At 43.0% G+C, this 19,347-nt stretch overlaps 1 protein-coding gene and 1 pseudogene across 2 annotated transcripts; one reads left to right on the top strand and one right to left on the bottom strand.

Annotated features, from left to right (window-relative positions):
* The first annotated feature begins 576 nt into the window (after window positions 1–576).
* Window positions 577–2,258, top strand: LOC119532710 (annotated as a pseudogene).
* Window positions 2,259–5,159: 2,901 nt separating this feature from the next.
* Window positions 5,160–14,849, bottom strand: SELENOS (selenoprotein S). 2 transcript variants are annotated; one of them, XM_037832891.1, is made up of 6 exons: window positions 14,708–14,849; window positions 13,942–14,076; window positions 11,605–11,711; window positions 7,499–7,588; window positions 7,320–7,398; window positions 5,160–6,461 (listed from the first exon to the last, which is right to left on the bottom strand). In XM_037832891.1, the coding sequence occupies exons 1-6, from the start codon at window positions 14,781–14,783 to the stop codon at window positions 6,436–6,438; spliced, it is 513 nt and encodes a 170-aa protein (XP_037688819.1). In that variant the 5' UTR covers window positions 14,784–14,849; the 3' UTR covers window positions 5,160–6,435. The 2 variants fall into 2 exon arrangements, with proteins under 2 accessions (XP_037688819.1, XP_037688818.1); XM_037832890.1 differs by having other exon boundaries at window positions 5,160–5,669.
* Window positions 14,850–19,347: the final 4,498 nt, after the last annotated feature.

Here is a 19,347-nt window from a genome sequence, read left to right as displayed (position 1 = left end):
AACCCCTTTTATAAAAGCCAGTCCATTTCTGGTGTTTTGCATTCCAGCAGCATTAGCAAACTAGAACATCTACTGTCTTGTTAAGTCTTTTTTCTTATTGGCTTGGGGTTTGCAAATATTCATTGCCAATTTGTTGTTTATTTTTTGATTTTACGGTTGTTTCGACCATGCAAAATGTTTTATTCTTATGTGGCCATATTTATCAATCTTGTTCTTAGACTTAAATAATCCATAGAATAAAGATGTTGATTATCACAAAATTATTTTTAAAGATGAATATAGATCTTAATAAAAATACCAACAGGATTTTTTGGGGGGTTTAGAGGGGGAAACTAGACAAGCTGTTTCTAAAGCCCATATGGAAAAATAAAAATGCACCAATAATAGGAACACTCCATAAAAGAATAATTAGGTATGACCATCCCCATTAAACATTAAAGAATAGTTATAAAGCTACATTAATCAAAACAGTATGGTATTGATGCATGTATAGATAAAGATCAATAGAATGGGATAGAGACCAAAAGTAGACCTAAATGTATTAGGTATTTAGTATATTATAAAAGTGAAGGAAAGATGGACAACAGGTAGCAATTTGGAAAAAAAAATCAAATTAGGTCTCTCTCTTCCTCTTACCCCAAAGTAAATTCCAGATGGGTCAAAGTTGAAACATAAAAATATACTGGTAGAATGGGAGAATCTTGAGAGTGCAGAAAGCCTTTCTAAAAATGTCATAAACCCAGAATCTATTAATGCACTGACTTGTAAGAACGTAAATTAGAATTGAAATGAGGTTATCCCCAGTGACCTGACTTGCATCCAGTTATGCTTTCTTGGGTGAGACAAGGTGTGTCGTTAGAGCTACTATACCTGCAACTGTAGGTAACCCTTGGAACGTGTGTGGGAAGCAGGCTACTCGTGGGAATGTCACCCTACAGATTGGGGCAGAAAAAGACAGGAAATCTCTGTTCTGAGAGAGTAAGCAATCTATCCAATCTGCTGGCTATGGTAGATTCTTGGATGAGATGGAATTTGATCACTGGTCAGGGTTGTTGTATTTCCTCTCTCTGTACCTCCACTCACCACTCTCCTGCCCATCATAGCATCTAATTGGTCATGGCCTTCTGAACCCAGGCACTTCTCAACACACAACTCCAAGCAGCTCCCACCTACCAATGCAAAGAGAAGCCTATTGGCCATGCTAGACCTGACTCTTCAGATACTGCCTCCATGGAATCCTGTGCCAACATTACATCCTTAACTTTTAAAGTTGGTCTTTACCAGACAGATCAGCATTCCTGGTGTTTTTGAAGACAATAATGGAATTTGCCATAAAACTTTCGTTGAAGACCTTAATTATGCCTTTCTTAACTTCTGTTAAAGTTCTGTCTGAAATTTGTCTTAAACTTTAGTGCTGGCATCCTCCTCGCTCCTTGCAGATCCCGTATTCGAGGAGATGCATGTAGCTGACATTGTCTTCACCACCGACCTTGTTTAGCTGTCCCGAGAGCCCTCTCCTCCTGTGCTCAACAGCCACTCTTAAGGAAAAATAGATTGCACCAGTTGCAGAAGAGGAGGCAACGGTCCTAAACAATAAGATCACTGTAGTGAGTATTGGACAAGTTGGGATGGCATGCGCCATCAGCATTCTTTGAAGGTCTCTAGCTGATGAACTTGCCCTTGTGGATGTTTTAGAAGATAAACTCAAGGGAGAAATGACGGATCTGCAGGATGGAAGCTCATTTTTTCAGACACCTAAAATTGTAGCAGATAAAGATTATTCTATGATCGCTAATTCTATGATTGTGGTGGTAACTGCAGAAATTCGTCAGCAAGAGGGCAGAGGCGCCTCAATCTGGTTCAGAGGAACGTTAATGTCTTCAAATTTATTATTCCTCAGATTGTCAGGTAGAGTCCTGATTGCATCATAATTGTGGTTTCCAATCCAGTGGATATTCCAACTTATGTTACCTGGAAACTAAGTGGATTACCCAAGCACTGTGTGATTGGAAGTGGGTGCAATCTGCATTCTGCTAGATTTCGTTATCTTATGCTGAAAAACTTGGCATTCATCCCAGCAGCTGCCTTGGATGAATTTTGGGAGAACATGGTAACTCAAGCATGGCTGTGTGGAGTGTAGTGAAGTGGCAGGAGTTTCTCCCCAAGAACTGAATCCAGAAATGGGAACAGATAATGACAGTAAAAATTGGAAGGAAGTGTGTAAGATGGTTGTTGAAAGTGCCTATGAAGTCGTCTAGCTAAACGGATATACCAACTGGGGGCTATAGCATTAAGTGTGGCTGATTTGATTGAATCCATGTTCAAAAATCTATCCAGGATTCATCCAGTATCAACAATGATGGAGACATGTGGCACTGAGAACGAAGTCTTCTTGAGCCTTCCATGTATCCTGAATACTTGGGGATTAGCCGGTATTATCAACCAGAAGCTGAAGGGTGATGAAATTGCTCAAGAAGAGTGCAGATACCCTCTCAGACATCCAGAAGGGCATTAAAGACTTGTGACATTTAAGTTCTATGCTGTAGAAATCTGAAAACTACAATGTGATTAACTTTGAGCCATTAGTTATCATCACTGTACATGGATCAGTTTGCGTTTATCTTCATAAAGATGTGAATTTGGGCCCACAGAATGAAAGCAAATGCTTGGTTTAATGCTTGCAGTAGGAGCCCTTGAACAAATAAAATTAACTATAGTAGTGTGGAAAAACAAAAAACAAAAAACGACTTTAGTGCCAGGATAGACTTTCTTCCATCAAAGAGCCTGACATGCTCTTTTTTTTTTTTTCTTTCCAGTAATGAAAAGGAAGCACACTGTGGTTCTCTTTTTGCCTTGGCTGCTAAGAAACTCAGAACCAAGTTACATGCTCAATAACAGGAATATTAGAATTTGGGCTCGCACAGCTGCTTTTTCCTCCATTCCTTGGTCCTCATTTTATATTACTCATTTATTAGCCTCACTGTACCTATATCCCGTATTGTAAGCTTCAAGAGCATTTGCTGCACATGCTATCTGCATTATTACCTGGGCTCCCTGCCAGGTCACCACCCCCAACTGGAAGGCTCCAACATTCTCTCATAGTTCTGGTACCTGTTTTAGATGTTACCGGGTAGTATCTCCCTGTTGATGCTGGCCCTGTGGCAGCACACCATCCCTTCTTCATTCCCCCAAACCTTGCCCACACCTTTGTAAGTAGTTTTTTTATTAAACTCTTCTCCATACCCAGTTTGTGTGGGCCATCTGTTTCTACCCAGGACCTCATCTGATGCATGTGATGGCTGGTGCCAGGAGGAGGCTTGGAAAACAGACCCTCAAAATGGAAATAGGGGATTGGGCTGCTTCTGTATTTAAGGGGAAGCAATGGGACACTGGTAACCTATGGCATGCCATGGCATCAGTTACTCGAAGTGTCACTGGTGATAGTGCAGAAGAGGAAAGCGTACAGGAGGAGAGCAAGACAATGGGAGATGACATGGCGGGGAACCTTAGTTGCAATGGCATTAAGAGTGACGATACAGATCGTGTGGTCAGCTGCCTGCTTCTGGTGGCCCTCAAGAATGGACACAGGGAAAAGGACCGATTGAAGGTACTGTCCAGTCCAAGATACAAATCAGAAAGCTGGATGGAATGCCCGCATCCCCTGTAGGGCAGGGGAGAAGCTGAGGCCAAGCATGCCTGATCATTAGGGATGTAGAGCTGCAAGGCCAATGAAATGCATAGCCCCGTCCCTGTCTGATCTCTCATGCCGAGGACACTGGTGGGAAAGGATTAAGACCCTGCAATATAGGTTGACATGAGGAGATTGTGAACTCTGAACCACCAAAGCCCTTTGCCATGATTCCCAGTCAGCCGCCCCCTGCAGAAAAACCTCCCGATGGATGCACCTGGCACAGGTGCTGCTCACCTGATGCTGACTCTCCTCAAGAGCCACCCCCACGACCCCACATTACTCCCAGGCCCATCAGAGGAGTCTGATGCCAACATAGTCTGGATGGCACTGCTCTACATGGAGAGTGGTGCAGGGCCTCCCGTCTGTGATGGCAGAAGTCTGGGAGAACACAAGGCAGTGGACTCCTATCAGGAGGAAGACAAGTTACAAGCTTGCTTGAGTCTGGCTTATCGAAGCGGAGTTCCCGGTTTAGTGTATTGGCTGGAGCGAGTGGGAATAGTGTTCATCCCTGCCAGGACAGTCAACTGAAGCCTGGCATCAAGGTGGCCTACAAAACACCTCTAGATGTAAACAAATCTGGACAAAATATTTCAAACCAAGACCAAAATTTTTGATGTGGGAAGTATTTCATGTGGGTGAAAACCTCATCTAGTTAGAAACTGGAAACTGGCTCTTCTTTCCACTGACATGATCTTGCCTGGAACCCTCAAGTTCCTCCATCGTGAACATTTAGCTTAAACCTCTAAAGACTCAGATACTTAACTTTGACTATCTCAACCTATTTGCAATTACACTATCCTTCAAGTATCCTGTTTTTGCACCCTCCAACTCTTCCCCACGGTTTTAAGCCTCATTTAGACCAGACTATTTTTCCCCTTCACATATTGCTACAAGAGACAACCACAGAATATTCCACACACAGCTGATACTGAGTAAATGTTGACCAATGTATACATGAGGTTAGTAATGCATACTAACGTATACACTTCAGAATACATTCCCACTAATAAACATTGTTTTGGAGGTTAATACTTGTCCCTTCTTATGACCATGACCATGTAGCAAGAGGCTGGCAAACCACAGGCCACGGAACAAATCCAGCCTGTGAGCTAAGAATGTTAACAACTGAATCACAGCGCCAGGGGAGAGAACGACAGTGCTCTCGGAAACCTGATAACCTACAGAGTCACTTCTTGGCAAGGAGATGTTTCTTCATCCTATCAACTCAGCAACTGAATACCAAATGCCTGAGTTTGCATAAACTTGGGTAAATCCCAAGGAGTTGGCCAGCTTTCAAGATCACTGCACCTGCCTTCCACTTGCCAGTCTCATTTCTGGTGAGGAATGGTAAGTAGAGAAATAAGAAGTAATAGTTTGAGGTTGTAAAGGATAAAAAGCTGTTTAATGCTTGGTAATAAATCCAAGTTCATTGTCAAATTTCCTCAAATGCAAATAAAGATGCTAAAAATGTTATTCACAATTTTTTAATATTTACAGTTTCATTTTTACAGAGTTCTGCAAGTAAAAATAAATTAACAGAAACAGACCCCATCAATTGTCTATTATCAGTTATCCTCACTGGTGGCTTCACCATTTATAAGGAAGACGTCATTCAACGCAACCCGTCACAGAGACTGTTCTATGGCAAGGAGTTCTCATTTACAAGACTGTTACTCGGCCTTTCTGATCAAGAATATAAATCATCCAGAGGTCTCTACACACTAGAAATTAGCATGAAATTAATGACTGTGATCATCGTCTTGAACAGGAGTATGACCAGAAATAAACCCCACCTCCCCCTGGCTTGTCACTGTGAAAAGCATGCGTAAGGCAATTGAATTGAGGATCAAGGGCTCATCTTGCTAATGTCAGAAATGACACTAACAAGATTCTTAGCCTCATCCACCAGCTGATGGGCCTCTGCGTCCAGGTCTCCAGGAACACGTCCCACCTCCTTCGCCAGACAAGGGGTTATAACCTGAGAGGACAGAGAGGAAGCATTTACTGACAGTGCTTCACACAGTGTAGATGGGGGAAAATCTGGGAACATTTTATAACAAAAATAAAATCACAAGCTTGACATTCAAAACACTAAAGATACAGATTCTATTCTCGAGGAAATCTTCATAAGACTTTTGGCCACCATATGAAAGACATACTATATATAGTGATGGCAATTTTAATTGACTGCAATGGGGTAAAAAAAAGAAGCCCTTCAGTTTCTCGGTCCTAACTCCCGAGAGATGCAAAAACGTCCCAAAACACACACCAAAAAATTCGTTAAATAACAAAAACAAAAACAAAAACAAAAACAAAAACAAACTCTCAAAATGGCCTGATTGAAGTATTTGAAGATCCCTATCACAGGGCTTAATAAAATTTAGGCCTTCAAGTAAAGGCTGAGGAACAGCAACAACAAATGAGAACAGAAGGTAACTTGCAACTTCTACCGCCCTAGTAACTGGTAACCTATACTTCCTCTCCCCTCCCAAATGTTGGTTTCCCAAAGCAGATCATGGACATGTGGTCAGCCAGACCTTAAATGAGTCCCCCTTGTGTTCCTTCCTTGCTGTGGGACCCTTGAGCTATAGCTCTCTGTGCCTCGGTTTCCTTATCTGTAAAACCAGACCAGGACTTGCACCTACCTCATAACTGCTGGGGACACTGAGAGAGGCCATGCATGATATACACGATATGTATGATATACATTACATTTTATACTGTTGGCACTCCTCTTCTAAATATCACCACTGTTGGCTTTGAAAATAGACTTCCAGAAAGAGAAGGTTTTAAAATGACATTTTCTTTTTAGATGCGACACTCTCCTACAGCAAACCTGCTTTGGGTTCCCAACACAAGGGGGATTAGAGGTCAGCTTTTAAGGTCAGCCCCAGTGGTGTCTGTGCTGCCTCAAAGGCCACTTCCACATTTACCAGGCCTGACTCGATGGTCCCCTAAGACATCACCCAAGCTTCCACACCCCAGCCCCTGCAGGGTCTCCCTCCACAAACACCCTCTCCTCCCATGGAGAATACAAAGACTTCAGCCTAGAACTGGTTCCTACACAACGTGCTCTTTGCTCTCTCCTTCCCAAGGATTCACTTGGAACTCTGCCCGAATCACCAAGGATTACTTATTTTCATTTGTGTGTGTTTCATCCTCCCAAATATATCTGAAAATCTGACTGCTACGGGTATTACGTAGAGGGCCTGGGGCAGTGACGCACACAGAAAAGAGCTCTGAATAAACATCTGTCCACTTTTCTTTGAGAAAGTTGTTTGTAAGAAATGAGAAGACTTTGCTACAAAGAGCTCACACTGTGTTCTACCCCATGACACTAATCTGCAAAATGGGGAAAACTATTCCTGTCCTTCTTACTTACCTTACATGGCAGGGTGGGATCGAGTGAGGATACTAAAATACAAATACCCTCACTCAAATTATTTACTGAGTGCCTAGTAGGTGCTTTATATCTGTTTCCTTTATTTAATCTTCACAATCCTAAACATAGGAAGTAGTCTCAATTTTCAGATAACGAAACATAAGAAACAGAATCTTGTTTTTAACAGTTAAATATATCCTGCAATTGTTCAAATTTCTTGAATTTTAGAAGTCATGTGGTACCTACCACCTCCCCGTAAAGGCTTTCTGTCAGATTTACGTTTTGGGATGACCGAAGAAGCAGAAGGCCCAGGATTGTCTTCTTCCTGTTAGAACACACAGGTTTAAGAATCTATTTAAAAACATTCTCTAGGAAAAAAATCTTCGTTTTCTTGAAAAATATCCAACAGGACCACATCTAGTCACCTGAGGCTTTTTGGTGTTTCCTTTGTAACTTTTTCCTTCTTGCATGCTGTCCCACATTTCGATCTTCTGTCTCCTTTTTTCTTCTTCAAGCTGAGAAAGAATTTGCACATTGTACAGAATGAATTCACATGGCTGCCATCTTGCATGAAGAAAATGCTAAGTTTGACAATTTTTAATTTAAATGTCCTTCAAAACAAACTGTCATCTGACTTTTCTTCAATTAAATAAAACAGCTGTGAATGGGAGATATGAGTTTAACTCACAATTGGAACCTTTTATTTTGTACATTATTAATGAAAGCAAAAAGTGTCATTAAAAAAAAAAAACAACACCACACCACCTCAGTTTTTCTGAAAGCTCACTGTGGAAGGAAGTGAGGTAAAGAGGTGAGGGCTCTTCCTTGTCGGACGTTTTTGGTCCTGCGGTGGGACCGAGTGTGCGTGGCTGTCACTCCCACTTGTCACCACCCAGCAGTGCTACAAGGGGAGAGCCACAGAACCCCTCTACTTCTCAGGGCTGGGGTGCTGACCAGAACAGATTTGAAAGTGCTTTGCAAAGTCAAGTACTATGGGAATATAGGGAAAACGAATCTCAGCAGAAAATTAGGCCTGATGAGCACCTGAGAAACAGTGAGACAGGAGCAAAGCGGGAAGAAACCGTTCATTCCATCACTGCTTCTGCTCCTGCCTCCTCGAAGGGCAACCAACCACTGCACCTCAGGTGCACTCAAGTTCACTGAAGTCTCTCATTTCCAATGAGAGCCAGACCCCAAATGCAGTTCATTCTGGGTCCATGGCATCCCAAGGACATGCAAGAAGATGCTTTAACAACATGCCCAGAGAATTTCTCGTTGGTGTTTGGGGGCCATCACAGCTAAGCTCGAATCCCTGCTGCCTCATGCTTCTACTGTCTTCAAGTAAACCAGATTAAGAAAGAAACCGTCTCCTCACAGGAAGGCGCTAGTTAACCACCGGGAACATCCAAACAGAACCGCAGCTGACAGGTTCTAAGACCATAAACAAGAGAGACGACTTTACCCTGAGTCAGGCGGACTCAACTTAAACAGTTCATTATTATTATAAGCACATGACAGAGAACCACATGCACTATACAATTCTGAACTGAACACAAGCTCAGTTTTAAAAAGTGATTTAAAAAACCTTTTTTTCCAGTTTACAAGCAAACTGAATACATGGATCAAGTTATTTTACCAACACGAAAAAACTTCAGACCCGGAAGTCACTGAATTCTGACACGTAGAAGGAATTCAACTTGCCCTATGGCTCTAGAAATGAAATAATTAATGGTTGTAACTCAGCAAAGAAAAACACTAAAACAGAACTGCTCAAAATAGCATACGATCTTTACATGGTGCTGCCATTTGTATAAAAAGGGAAATGGAATTTATCTATGGATAGAATATTTCCAGAAAAATACCTTAACAGTTTAATATGGGGCAGTGCGAGGAGGGCAAGGAGGGTAAAAACTTCATTTTCATGGTACAGATTTTTGCATCTTTCCTTTTTTTATCATATGTGTAGATAAAAAAAAAGAATAATAAACAATACGGATGTGCTAGCAGATTTTAGGGAGTGAATGTATGCAAGTGGGAGTTGGGGCAACTGCTGGCATGAATGAAGAAGGCTGTTGGGACAGGGTGGCCAAGGAGGGTGTGTGTGGGTGAGGTCTTGTTCTGTCCTGTTGAGCTCCAGCCAAGCTGGGGACACTGGCCCTGTATGGCTGACCAAGCAGAAACAGCAGCCACTAGCAGTGGTGGAAGGACACATGACCCTGGAGACATACAAACACATACAAGACAAACAGAAGAAATTCTCCCACTGCCTGAGAGCTGGCAGAAGCCAGAAACAACTAGAAAGCAGCGTCTCCACTTGATGGTCCAGGTGGCCCAGCTTGGGTCACATCTGGTGGGTGATCTTACTTCCCTGAGGAGCTGCACCATCCCCTGGCTGCCCAGGTCAATAATGAGAGCCATCCTTGGTTCTTACTTCTCTGTCACCTCTTACCAACCCCCAACTAAATCTTTTAAACAAAACTTTCAAAATTCCGTCTCCCTGCTGATCCCTTAGTGTATGACCTGATTGGTCTCTGGAACAATGGGTATCTCTGAGACACCTGAAACTCAGAGCTAGAGCTTGGCAGATATTAATGTCAGTATTAGTGCATACAGCAACTGTTAAAAAAAGAGCTGAAAAATAGCCCCGACTTCAATTAGTGATATGAATGAAGCAGATCTGGTTAAGACTAGGGCAAACCGTGCCAAAGGATAAAGATCGAAACTGACTGTGTTTTAAAACTTCAACTTCCATGTGAGACCAAGGAAGAGATGTCTATTTGGTGCAGGATCTATATTTTCTAAACAGTATAACTCTACAGTTTTTTTAAAACACCACAATTACATGGAACTTTGAATAGGAAGTGAGATACGGTAGGTTAGTATAGGTTAGAGTGAAATAGTGACACATCCCAAACTAATTTGGGCAGAAAATAAAAAATGTATTTATAGCCGCCTCCCCCCCACCCCCACCCTGAGGAGCGGAGGGTAAGTGTGGAAGTGTTGGACTTCCTCACCTGGACTGATGTTGATGTTGTCACAAACATTAGGACTGGAGGTTTGAAGTGCCGAGCCCTCCATCACAGGACCTGCCCTTATGAAGCTCGTTACTGCAAAGGAGAGGCTAAACTTGCATATAATTATGCCTAAGTCTCCCAGAGTACCTCTTCGTTGCTCAGATGTGGCCCTTTCTCTCTCTCTGAGGCACCTCGGCAGGTGAACTCACTGCCCTCCCCCTACGTGGGACACAACTCCCAGGGGTGTAAATCTCCCTGGAAATGCAGGATATGACTCCCAGGGATGAATCTGGACCTGGCAACATGGGATTGAGAATATCTTCTTGACCAAAAGGGGGATGCACAATGAGACGAAATAAAGTTTCAGTGGCTGAGAGATTTCAAATGGAGTTGAGAAGTCACTCTGGTGGACATTCTTAAATACCATATAGATAACCTTTTAGGTTTTAATGTATTGGAATAGCTAGCAGTAAACACCTGAAACTATCAAAATCCAACCCAGAAGCCTTGACTCTTGAAGACAATTGTATAACAATGTAGCTTACAAGGGGTGACAGTGTGATTGTGAAAACTTTGTGGATCACACTCCCTTTATTCAGTGTATGGATGGATGAGTAGAAAAATGGGGACAAAACCTAAATGAAAAATAGGGTGGGATGGGGGGATGGTTTGGGTGTTCTTTTTTACTTTTATTTTTTATTCTTATTCTGATTCTTCCTGATGTAAGGAAAATGTTCAGAAATAGATTGTGGTGATGAACGCATAACTATATGATTGTCCTGTGAACAGCTGATTGTACACCATGGATGACTGTATGGTATGTGAATATATCAATAAAGCTGAATTTAATTAAAACAAACAAACAAACAAACAAAAACTCCATCTCCTGCTCTCCATCACTATTAGCATGACCTGCAACTGAGCTCGCTGCCACCCTCCCCTGATTTTCTCCGACCCTGAAGAGTAGCTCCAGTCAGCACAGGTCACAGGGAGACACAGAGCTTATAATTGACTGTGGGGCCAGAAGTGGAAAGTGTATTCTATGCCTCTGGTAGCATGAGACACAGACATACAATTGTGTTGGTTAAGATGCTGCTGTAAGAGAGACACTGAAAAGCAAAAACAGGAAAGGGGCACTTTTTTTTCAAGTTTTTCTCCTTGAACGGTAAGAAATTGCAAGAAGAAAGCACACTGGTCAATATACTAAGCTAAGTGGAAATGATTCTGCCACATGTAGTTTTTCCTGCCTTAATGGGTGCATGCACACCTGCAAGCACACTTACACATACACTAGCACTCTCACACCCCAATCCCGGTAACACTTCTTTCACTGTTTTTTCTTAGGAATCACCGATATTGACATAGTAGGTATTGAAACACTAGCACACTGTCCCAGGGGTTATAAATAACAAAAGACACACAGATACAGATACACACACACACACACAGGCATTCTTACTCACTAAGCCTCAAACAATTTCATAACACCACATAGTCAAACCAAAACCAGCTTATACCTGTCTTAGTTTTTCTTTATGCTTTTCAGCTTGTGCATTTAACTCTTCCTGCATTCTCAAACGAGCAGCTGCCACGGCTTCCTGTCGTTTAACAACAACATCAGGTTCTACAATGTCAGAAAAAAATGATAAACCACCTTATATACTATAAAAAGAGAACTCTTGAGTGTGCATATTATTAGAAATGTGAAGAAGTATAGATGTCAGATGATGCAAAAAGCATATGTTTTTACACCAATACAACATTTTATAGGTACTTTACTACTTAAGGGGCAGGGGGTTATCTTAGTTGAGCATCCACAGCACCAGAAACACCTGCTAGCAAGGCCAAGTTTTGGGCTCCTCAGTGATTCCAATTCAGGTAGTCAGGGCCTTAAGACAGAAATGCAAGTAATCCGATGGCCACACCGAGATCCTTCTCCCCAACCTGGAGACCTCAGTTACACCCAGAGCCTCTAGGTTGACCAGATTTCAGAAAACAACTCAGAAAAATCAACATTTCCTGGATAGTTATGCATCGCTCAAAAGTCCAGACCCCTACAAAAAAGAGGTAAGGATTCTTAGAGGTTTTTTCCTTGTTTCTACACAGAAAGAAGAAAAGCCATACATCTAGCAGTAAGAATAGAAATGAGTGCCCCAGTTGTACCTATGTTTTTCTCCAGTTTGTAAAACAGAGCAGAGCTCCTATAATCAGAATGCAATGCTCTCTATCTGCTTACCTGTGCAGACTGTTGTGTTAAGGAGCACTGAGGGACAGCTACACAGGGACATGGTTAAGTTTTTAAACAAGGAAGCAAACTCAAACTTATATATTCACATCAATTCCTGCCAAAGTACTGGAGATCACCATTATCTGCAGATGATTAGTACTGGAAAAAGCCCACTTATCAGAATCCATGTAAAACAGGCACCAGACGTCATGGTCCAAATAGACAAGTGTCTGTGAGTGTATGCGTGTGTGTGTATGTGGTGGTGGTGGTGATGGTAGGGATGGCTGGAATCTTTAAAAAACAAAATTATCATTTCACCTTATAAACGTTAATTTTGGGTAACACTTTTAACTATTGGGTCATTCTAAAATTAATCAAGTGTGAGGTTTTTTTCCTAAAAAACTGAATTTTTCTAACAAAATTGTATACTAGACCAATGGAACATCTTTTCACTGCACATTTGCTTTTTGCAGTACTTCATAAAAGCAATTTTTGCAATATTCAAGGGCTTCATCAATTTTGCCAAGGATCTCTCTAAATCCAATAATTCTTTTGAAGTACTCATCCCATCATCATCACTGTAAATTCACCCTTCAAGTATTAGCTGGTTTTACTGTCAGAACTTCCTTCGGAGAGATGGTTTTAACAAGTGACTGAAGCAATTTTCTAACACCATTGTCAACCTCCATCACCAAATCCTGCATTTTATGCAAGATTTACAATTGTACCTTGCAGACTGTTGTTGAATGTACAGCCAACAATCAAAGAGACCCAGAGAATGGCAAGACTGTGGGTTTCACGGGAGATATGTTAGAGTATTCCCATTAATGATTATTTTTGTGTCATAATGTTTGCTTGCTTTCCTATCCGATTATTTGGGTATGCCCTCAGAAACCGTAGCTTCTAGCTAGAGAAAAGGCTATGGTGATATGTTGGAAAAAAAAATAAAGAACGTTTTAATCTTAATCCATTCCTATGGATAGGAAGCCACTGTAAATAGAACCTTCTGAAGACAATACCAGGACCCAGAGGCTCATCAGCAGCCAGTGCCAGAATGCTGCGGTCTTCAGTACCACCTTGCTGACTGCCTCAATTTTAGACTTCTCCTAAAAACCATGAGCCAATAAATTCCTGTTGTTTAAACCAACCCATTTCATGGTGTTTGTGATCACAGACTACCATATAAGAAGTAATGAGTTTTTGAAACAGCCAAATGTAATTCGGAATTGGGTCTGATGAGTAAGTTTCTGAAAATCAAAATGAAATAAATATGAAGAATTAAGGCTGAGTTTCCTGTCATCACAGTGATTCCAGTGATAACTCTGAATGAAGTATAAAGAAGCTGTGATGTTTTCACTTTAGTCCATCCTAAAAACGAAAAACCATTCGACTAGATAAGCAGTGAGAGCTCTACACATCATCAGGTAGGTTTTCCAGCTCATTCAAATCTCTGAAATTAAAAAAAAAAAAAAATCGAATGCACATTCATGAAAATCAATTTCAGAAGTACCAAAAGGTTTTCTCCCACATACAAATTAGAATCATGCACTTCTTACTAATAACTTGACTTTCACATATTAACAGGTTGTCCCAGCCATCGACTATATTTCTGCTATCAGGCACTAACCCACAGCAGCCTCGGTGCTGTCCAGTTGCCTCTGCCTCACGGCCCTCAGGCGGGTGGAAAGCTTCTGAAAAACCACGTAGAGGAGGATACAGCCCAAGACCATGTACCAGCCATAGGTGGCCAGCAGGGAGCCCACTGCAAAGAAGAAAACAGCTGTCAAGAAATCAAAACCGATACTGCCAGTTGGCTTTTCAGAAAATCCAAGAAAAACAAAAACAAGTATAGCTCCTGCCCTCAAAACATTCACATTCTAGCTGAGGCGGGCTCCTAAGTAGAACGGTTAAAATATGGAGAAGTACAATTCGGGGATCACCGAGAAGGGACTTCTCAACCGTCTGGGAAGTCAGCCCGGAGGATGCAGGGCACCCCCAGGCGGGTTTTGAGGGATGACGAGTGGTTTATCTGACCCGGGGAGGGAAAGGCCTTCCAGACCTTCCGCCCACGCAGAAAGAGGTAGACGAAGGAGTGACACACAGAGCCGGGTGGTGCGAGTGGGTGGGGAGAGGTGGCCTTGGAGGCAAACGCCAAGGCCCGAGTGAGCCCAGGAACTGTAACTCGGGAGGGTTTGCTCCACAGAAAGTAAACGACCCGCAGCAAAAGGGCCCCGCCCAGGCCGGCCGGCCGGCCGCCCCGGTCCAGCGGCGGGCCAGGCGCTCCCCGGGGCCCGGGCCGGGCGCGCAGCTCAAGATGACCCACCTAACATGGCGGCGGGCCGAAGAAGCCGGGCCCCGCGGGCCCCGCGGGCCCCGCAGCCGCGGCGACTCACCGGTGACGTGCAGGAAGCGCAGGCCCTCGGTCTCCAGGGCTGGCCGCGCGGACAGGGTCTCCCCGTCTTCCTCCATGGCCGCAGCCCCGCCACTAGTCGAGAAGCCTCGCCGGGGATCTCTGCCTTCGGCCCGCCCCTAAGACACGTGGCGCGCCCGGACGCAGCCGTGGTCTCGGCCAATCGCGGCTCGGCCCGGCCCTGACGCTTGACCTATCGCAAAAGGGATGAGCCGGTGGGCGGGGAGACCGGCGGCGGGACGAGGGGCGGGGAGAGACCGCGGGGCGGAAACCACGCCCCTCCATGTGATCTTCAAGTCCAGGGCTGGTTAGTCCTCTCTGCTGGCCGCAGGGAGATCTGAGCGGACGAGGCCAAGGACGTTACGGGCCGCCTGGAAACGGGATTTGCCCCCACAGCCTGGGGACGGGGCCCGTTGGACGACAGGGCTTGTCAGGTTGCCTGCCGCCAGGGTCTGCCCCCGGCAGTGGTGTGAAAGGAGAAACACTGGCCGCCGTGTCCTGCTGCAGGAGATACCTTTCAGGCCAAGAACGTGCCCACCGACACCCGAGGACCTCAGGCTTCTCTGTCCTCTCCAGAATCAAAACCTCTTGGGAAAGAATAATTAGAATAATGATTGCTCCATTATGTATTGAATCTTACAGTGTCACAAGACTGTCACTGTTGCTGATACTAGTGCCCTGGCTTTTTCCTCTGCCTGGGATGTCCTCCTCCAACCCCTTCCACTCCCTCTGTGAGACCTAAGTTAACCATCCTATTTAAAATTGCAAGCGGTCCCTCTTCTCAATCCCCCATCTTGCTCTACTTTCATCCCTTTTCTATGGCCCTGTCACATTCTAACATACTAGTTGATCTGTTTGTTGTGTTTCTGTTCTTTGCCTGTCTCTTCCTCCTTTAGGATGAAAGCACCAGGAGAGAAAGGTTCAGCTGATGTAACTCAAGCTCTTGGAGCAATGCCTGACAGATAGTGAACACTCAGTAAATATTTGTTGATTGAATGAAGGTAAAAATTAGAAGCAAGCTTAATGCCCAAGACAGGAATTGAATCGTTTCTTTATACTGAGGATTAGTTATTACAAGTTTGTATTTCCCAAATTTTATTAAGTGTCTTTTTATAAAGAACATATTAAAAAAAAAAAAAAAGCTGAATGATCCAGATAGTAAGTGCTAAATACTAGCTTAGAGGAGGAGGGCTGGAAGGACTAGAGGCATTTTGGGAACCTGAAAACTTCCACTGGAACTGAAGAAAGAGTGGGGCACATGTTGTAGCAGGAAAGAGGACATTTCTGCTTGTCCTCATATATGCACTGAAGTTGGACTCTCAAGAATGTCAAAGCAGTGGAACCAAATATTGAGAAAGGACTGCTCTGGAAAAACCGATAACAATAACTGGAAAAATGCACCCTCTCCTTGTAATTTTATTTAAAAATTAGTTTAAAGTTCCACCTTGAGTTTTTTTTTGGGGGTGGTGGTGGGGTGGGGAGCATTTGAAGTGGACCTACCTAGCTGAGTCTCAAAGGAAGGGTTAGGAATGAAGAATGGCAAAGTAAAAAGTGACCAATTCCTGTGCAAAATGGAACCCAACACCAACACTCATGAAAATAATGTACATTTTAAATGTACATAAGAAACAAAGTACTTTTGTATACTATTGTAAACTACAGTGCAGTATAATGGTAAACAGTATATTCAACTAAAATCTAATAGATTTTGAATTATTTGAGGGCATGGATGATGATCTCGTTTCAGTTCCTAGCTACCTCTGTTCCCATGGTTTCACTGATATGTTACTCATCCTTCCTAGTCAGATTTATGTGTTACCTCTGTCCCTTTAATTTGGATGCATCACCTCACCTAACTTATCCAGAACCATAAAGTTATTTAAGCAAACACTTTGCTCAATGTAACTGCTCAGTGTTATTTGCAAAAATAGGCCAAAGGTGGACAGTAGCCAAAACTCCTCCCCTATGGCAGATTAAATATTTGGCCCTATTTTGTCACCCTTCCCTGCAACCATTATTTTGCCTTAGTTTCAATATAGGCAGAGTATATTTCTCCATCCTTTGACTTAGGGCTTGGCCAGGTGACTTACTTTGGATAATGGCACATGGGTAGCAGCAAGTGTGTTAGCTCTGAGCCAAGGCCTTAAGAAACCTCTGTTTCCTTGTGTCTTTGGCTGGTTAGTCAAGGAGAATGAGATAGGTAAAGCCGAGCCACCCTAGCTAATCCAAAGGCCTGCAGTGAAAAGCAGAGCCAGCCATGACAATAAATGGTGGTGGTTGTTTAAAACCCTTGAGTTTTGGGGTTATCATGGCAATAGCTAACTTGTAAGTTGTCAGATCTCACTTTTCACACAGATATATGCAATAAGACAGGAACTAAGGGTGTGTGTTTAGTAGCTGAGGGAGATCAGAGACAGCAAACAATAGTGTTTCTCAAACTTGAATAATTTAAGGATCCCCTTCAAAATCAATCTTATAGACACCTAGTGTGGACATACAAATAGTATTGCTGGGGATTGACTTATGTCCCCCACAAAAGGCATGTTCAAGTGCTAACCTCCTGTCCTGTGGGTGTGAACCATTTGTAAATAGGACCTTTGAAAATATTATCAGTTAAGGTATGGCCAAAGCAAATGAGGGTGGCTCTTAATCCAATATAATTGAAATCCTTACAAGAAAAGGAAATTGACACGAAGAGGCAGAGACAGAGCATCGTGTGATGAGAGGCAGAGACGGAGCCAGTACCAGAATTCTAGACTCTGGGCAAAAGCATGACTCTGCTGACACCTTGATTTTGAACTTCTAGCCTCCAAAACTGTAAGACAATAAATCCCCACTGTTCAATCCAATCCATTGTGTGGTATCCATGAGAGCAGCACTGGAAAACTAAGACAACTACAAAACTAGGAGTATTCCAATTAACATTATGTAGTTTTACAGAAACAAGGTATTACATGACTGTGTTATTGGTACAAGGGTTTCTGCTATAATGGAATTGAAAAATTGTGTACTGAAAATCTTGGGCTTCTGGGAACAGTTGGGTTGGGGTAAACAATGAAGTCTAAAAGCTGGTTTGCTGATAATGAGTCATGCAGATGGAGTTGATCTCCAAACCCAGGAATCATCACTTTGGTCAAATTTTTGCAAAATCCTCATTTGGGACAATTGCACAATTAACGTAACAAGGTCCCCTAGTTTTTTTTTCCCCCTCATCATCCCACAATATTAAACTATTTGGTGCTGAACTATCATGCTTAGTCCAGATCAATTCAGGGAATGGCACTAAAATCTGTCATGTGCTGGTGCTGTAGGGCAATCAGTCCAGGCCAGGGACCCCAAGTCATATCCTCCTTGAGGTAAGGAACTTGACCTTAAGACATCAACACTTCATTGCAACCAACTTGTGAGGTCACTGACCAGCCTGACTCATAAATGATGGGATGATTCATATATGATGGGAACAGGGAGCCTCCTGAACATGGAGGCAGTCTCCCTAGATCTTAACTGGAAAGAAAAATTGAATCATTTTCAGTTGTCCTATCAGAAGCAGAAGCGACAGGTAACCTTGCATTAACAGGAGAGCTGTGTGGAGACTAAAAAGGCAGACTCATTGGCATATGTCATGAAGAACAATGAGTGAGTTAAGCTCTAACCAAGCCCAGGAAGTAGGTCCCCTTAAGTCCTGTTCTGCTCCTGTGCACACTTAGTGATGTTCTAATCCCAAAAGGCACCTTGGTGAAGGGACAGAGCTTGAACTGGCAGACACTAAGTTACTTTCCCCTTGAAGTAAATTAATCGTTAAGACTTTGGGCTTACAAATCCATCTCCTGTAGTTCCCAGGTAGCTGAAATGCCCCGCAAATTCATAAACTTGAATCTCCAAACTTGCCAAGGTAAGGACAAGACTTGAAGACAGAGCAACCTAATTTGGTCTAGGCCATCAGCAAATGGTTTATAGAGGCATCGCTCTCTAAGGATGAGTTAGGTGTCAGGTTGAAGTTAAGGAAGTAGGAAGAGGTAACGCTGGAAATCATTTGGAGTGTTAACCTCTGACCCCACAGCACCTGGAAACCTCAGGTCCCGTTAGAAAGAACCTGCATTTTAACATGATCCTCTGGACTCTGCACTTTCGTTTGAAACATAGTAATTAAATTGAATACTAATTGAAAAGAGTCAAACTGAGGAAATCCAAGGGCCTGGTTCTCCCGAAGGTCAAGTTCCATCTACCTTCCAAAGCCTTCCTGAATGCTTTTCATCGCCTCTGCTCTGAGCTTGAGTACCACTGTAGCTTATGGTTTTGTCTTCCTAGCTAGATTGCAGCTCCTTGAAAGCAAAATCCCTTCATGTCTTAGGCACCTTGGATATGCCCCACTAGAAGTGGTTTGGTACTGAACAGCATATTGGCGGATCAGCAATCATTGAAAACTGTTCAGTGTGTTTGTCACACTTAGAATCACCCAGAGAACTTTAAAAAACACCCCAAGCCAAAGAAGGTGGATACTTTAGTGGGGGAGCCCAAGGCACTGTTGGGAAAACCCTGCCTGTTAATGTGCTATTCAGTGAAGACTTAGGAACCACTAATTAAGATGATGGAAATTACTGATTTTGAGTTGAGAGGGACTGC

Source organism: Choloepus didactylus, chromosome 4 (genome assembly GCF_015220235.1).
Source record: "Choloepus didactylus isolate mChoDid1 chromosome 4, mChoDid1.pri, whole genome shotgun sequence".
Taxonomy (NCBI): domain Eukaryota; kingdom Metazoa; phylum Chordata; class Mammalia; order Pilosa; family Megalonychidae; genus Choloepus; species Choloepus didactylus.
The sequence above is the reverse complement of the archived record's forward strand: the minus strand, read 5'-3'. Positions and strand labels throughout refer to the sequence as shown.